The 2880-nt window shown below is 54.2% G+C and overlaps 1 protein-coding gene across 1 annotated transcript in view; it reads right to left on the bottom strand.

The window, feature by feature from the left end:
• The window catches only part of FCER2 (Fc fragment of IgE receptor II), a 14873-nt gene that overhangs the window by 9063 nt on the left and 2930 nt on the right, over window positions 1-2880 (bottom strand). Inside the window, exons 2-5 of the mRNA XM_017500137.2 lie at window positions 2394-2507; window positions 1365-1481; window positions 1000-1053; window positions 169-231 (exon numbers count right to left, since the gene is read on the bottom strand). Coding sequence (XP_017355626.1) covers window positions 169-231; window positions 1000-1053; window positions 1365-1481; window positions 2394-2415 — 256 coding nt within the window. The 5' untranslated portion in view covers window positions 2416-2507. The remainder of the gene's footprint in view (window positions 1-168; window positions 232-999; window positions 1054-1364; window positions 1482-2393; window positions 2508-2880) is intronic.

Raw genomic sequence — 2880 nt, 5'->3', positions numbered from 1 at the left:
GATCTCTTGACCTCGTGATCCACCCACCTCGGCTTCCCAAAGTGTTGGGATTACAGGCGTGAGCCACTGCGCCCGGCCCACAGTGAGTCTTAATGTTCTCAGTCCATGAAGTCATCCAAGACCCCCTTCCCTTTCCCCCTGCAGACCCCAACTCCAGGGGTCACTCACCCTGGGATTTCTGCGCCATCTGGTCACCCTGGTATCTTTCAAAGTACTTGGAAACTTGAGAGACTGGAGTGGCAGGAGAGAAGATATATCCCAGTAACCTCAAAGGCAGGTCCTCGGACCCCGCCCATGCCCCAGGCTCAGGGACCCGTTCACACAGTCACCGCCCATGCCCCAGGCTCAGGGACCTGTTCACATAGTCACAACAGCTGCTGCTGCTTCTCACTCATTTATGCAAGAATATAATGAACCTGCCTACCTTTCCCTCACCAGGATTAACTGTAAAAGCAATAGGCATCTATCAGAGCACTTCACAAATCTTAGAGCTTGTTTCTATCTCATGGTGCTAAAAATATACCCATTTTACAGATGAGGAAATGGAGGCACAAAGCAGTTACAAACTCCTTACGCTACAGATGTGTAAGGCTGCGGATTTACAATGGCTCAACTTAAAATAGTTCGAGTTACAATGGCTTGACTTTAGGATGGTGTGAAAGCAACGGGCATAGTGGAAACCCTATTTCTCTTGCAATGCTGGGCAGTGGTGGGGAGCCTAAGCCTTCAGGCAGTCACGCAGTTTTGACTTACACTATTTTCAATGTACTATGGGCTGATGGGGACATAACCCCATTGCAAGTGGAAGAGTGTCTGTATTCAGATGCTATCAGGCAGTTTTCCAAGTTCCCTGGGTCCCCACCTTCCCTAGGACGCGGAGCAACTTATGCTGACCCTCAGTTCCTTAGAGAGGGGACACTGAGGTGCAGGGAGGAGCGGGATGAGAGCTGGGCGTCCTAACCCTCACTCCCACCCCCCTCTACCTTGGCTCCTGCATACCGTTCAGGGCAGCTCTCTCTTCCAGCTGTTTCAGATTCTGTGTGGTGTCCCCGTCTGGGGAGGGAGAGAGAAGAGGCGTGGAGAGGGGGAATTGTCAGGTGCCCCCACCTGCCTGCACCCACCTCCCAGCTGGGGATGGAGGGCTTGGGTAAAGCCATAGCGGTGCTTAAGGGTGGAGGACAGAGATACTGGGTGGGGTGAGGGGCTCTGGCAGTCGGGGCATGGGGAGAGCTGGCAGTGTCAAGGTGGGAGGTTGGGCTTTTGCAGTAAGTTGGGCTCCCCAGGCTCTGAGATGGGGGTGTGGGAGGGAACACAGAGGGGCTTCGTGGGTACGGGGGACCACATGGGGCTGGGGGTGTCCTCACGCCATAGGAGAAGCAGAGTCAGCAGCCCAGCCCACAGAGCAGTGGTCAGCAGCCCCAGCAGCACAGTCTGAGTCCAGTGCTTGTGGCACCCCTTCTTCCTGGAAAGCTCCTCGATCTCTGCCGGGCGTTGGAGGGACTGACTATGGGCGCAGGGTGAAGCTGGACTCTGCCTCTGTCTGTCTCCTCATTACCCAGAACCCCTGACAGCCTGGGAGCCTGTCCAGAGCCCACACTGAAGCAGAGGGTCTCAGTGGACCCCTAGCTCCCATATGCACAGCTTCCTTACCTGACTTAGATCTGGGTCGCTATCCACAGAGACAGATCTGGGACCAAGAGCTAAGACCCCCTAAGCCCCCCAACTAATGCCAGGCCCCCAGCCTCACTTCCAGGAGACTGGGTCCTGTTTTTTCCTTCCTCCCTTAACCCCAGCTCCCACCCTTATACCTCTGCACCTTCAAGCTCTACCCTGTTGCCTGTCCCCAACCCGGAACCCCTTCCCTAAATGTAGGACACCAAGTCCCAGTTCTTCCCAATATCGGAGCCACTCTCCAGCCCCTTTCCCAGTTACCACCCAACATCCGGACCTCCAAAGCTCACCCAGGCCCCACGCAACACCCGGACCTCCAAAGATCTACCTGGATGTCCCACCCCAAGCCCCTGGCCCACTGCACTCACCCTGGCTTGGAGGATTCATTATGCTAAATTCTGCTTGTTCCAAGTTCCTGTTCTACTTAGCCACCAACTCTATTGGACTCCCAGCTCCCTAGCTAGAGCCGGTTTTTTTTGGGGGGGGGGGGCGGGAGAAGGGTGTTAAGTCAGAAAAAGGAGGGGCCATCAATTTCTTCTCCTTCCTGGCTCTCCACCAGGAAAGTCAGTCCTGCATCACTTCCTTACCCAGGCTCGGTTCTGTTCTTAGAAATTCACCCTCCTTCTCAGAGAGGGACTGGGAAGCCCCCTTCTCTCCTGGGTGAAAGGCCGTAGGGAAGCATCTTTGCTTCTGCCAGTGTTAGAACCAGAGGGTCCTCCTACCTGAATATTGACCTTCCTCCATGGCAGTCCTGCTTGGATTCTCCCGACGATGGGGCACTCACTCCCTGACAAGGCAATCCACTTAGCGGGCACAGTCACAGCTCTGGCTGGAACCCGGGTTTGAATGATGGTTAGGGTGAGGCGACAAACCCTAGTTACCGGCGCAGGAAAGCATCTGGGACTTGGGGGACTCAGTGACCATTTGCTGATTTTGTTTAGTCTACAATCTGGGGTGAGTAGGGCGGTTAGTAGGGAGACACAGCTACTGTGGAGAGACAGCAGCCTGCGATCGGACGTGGGGCACCCCAGAGCCCATCATACTTGAGCTACACAGCAGGTGCACCCATGTGATCTTGACAAATGGCTTAATTAACCTGGAAACTTCCTTCCTCCTCTGTAAAATGATGATACTGAGAATACCTATACTGCTGGTTGGTGAGCCGTGCTAAAAATATCACCAGCTTTTATTCTTTTTTTTTTTTTTTTT

The sequence above is a fragment of the Cebus imitator genome, unplaced genomic scaffold, assembly GCF_001604975.1.
Source record: "Cebus imitator isolate Cc_AM_T3 unplaced genomic scaffold, Cebus_imitator-1.0 Scaffold263, whole genome shotgun sequence".
NCBI classification, from domain to species: domain Eukaryota; kingdom Metazoa; phylum Chordata; class Mammalia; order Primates; family Cebidae; genus Cebus; species Cebus imitator.
Note: the sequence above shows the minus strand (reverse complement) of the source record. Positions and strands in the feature narration are given on the sequence as shown.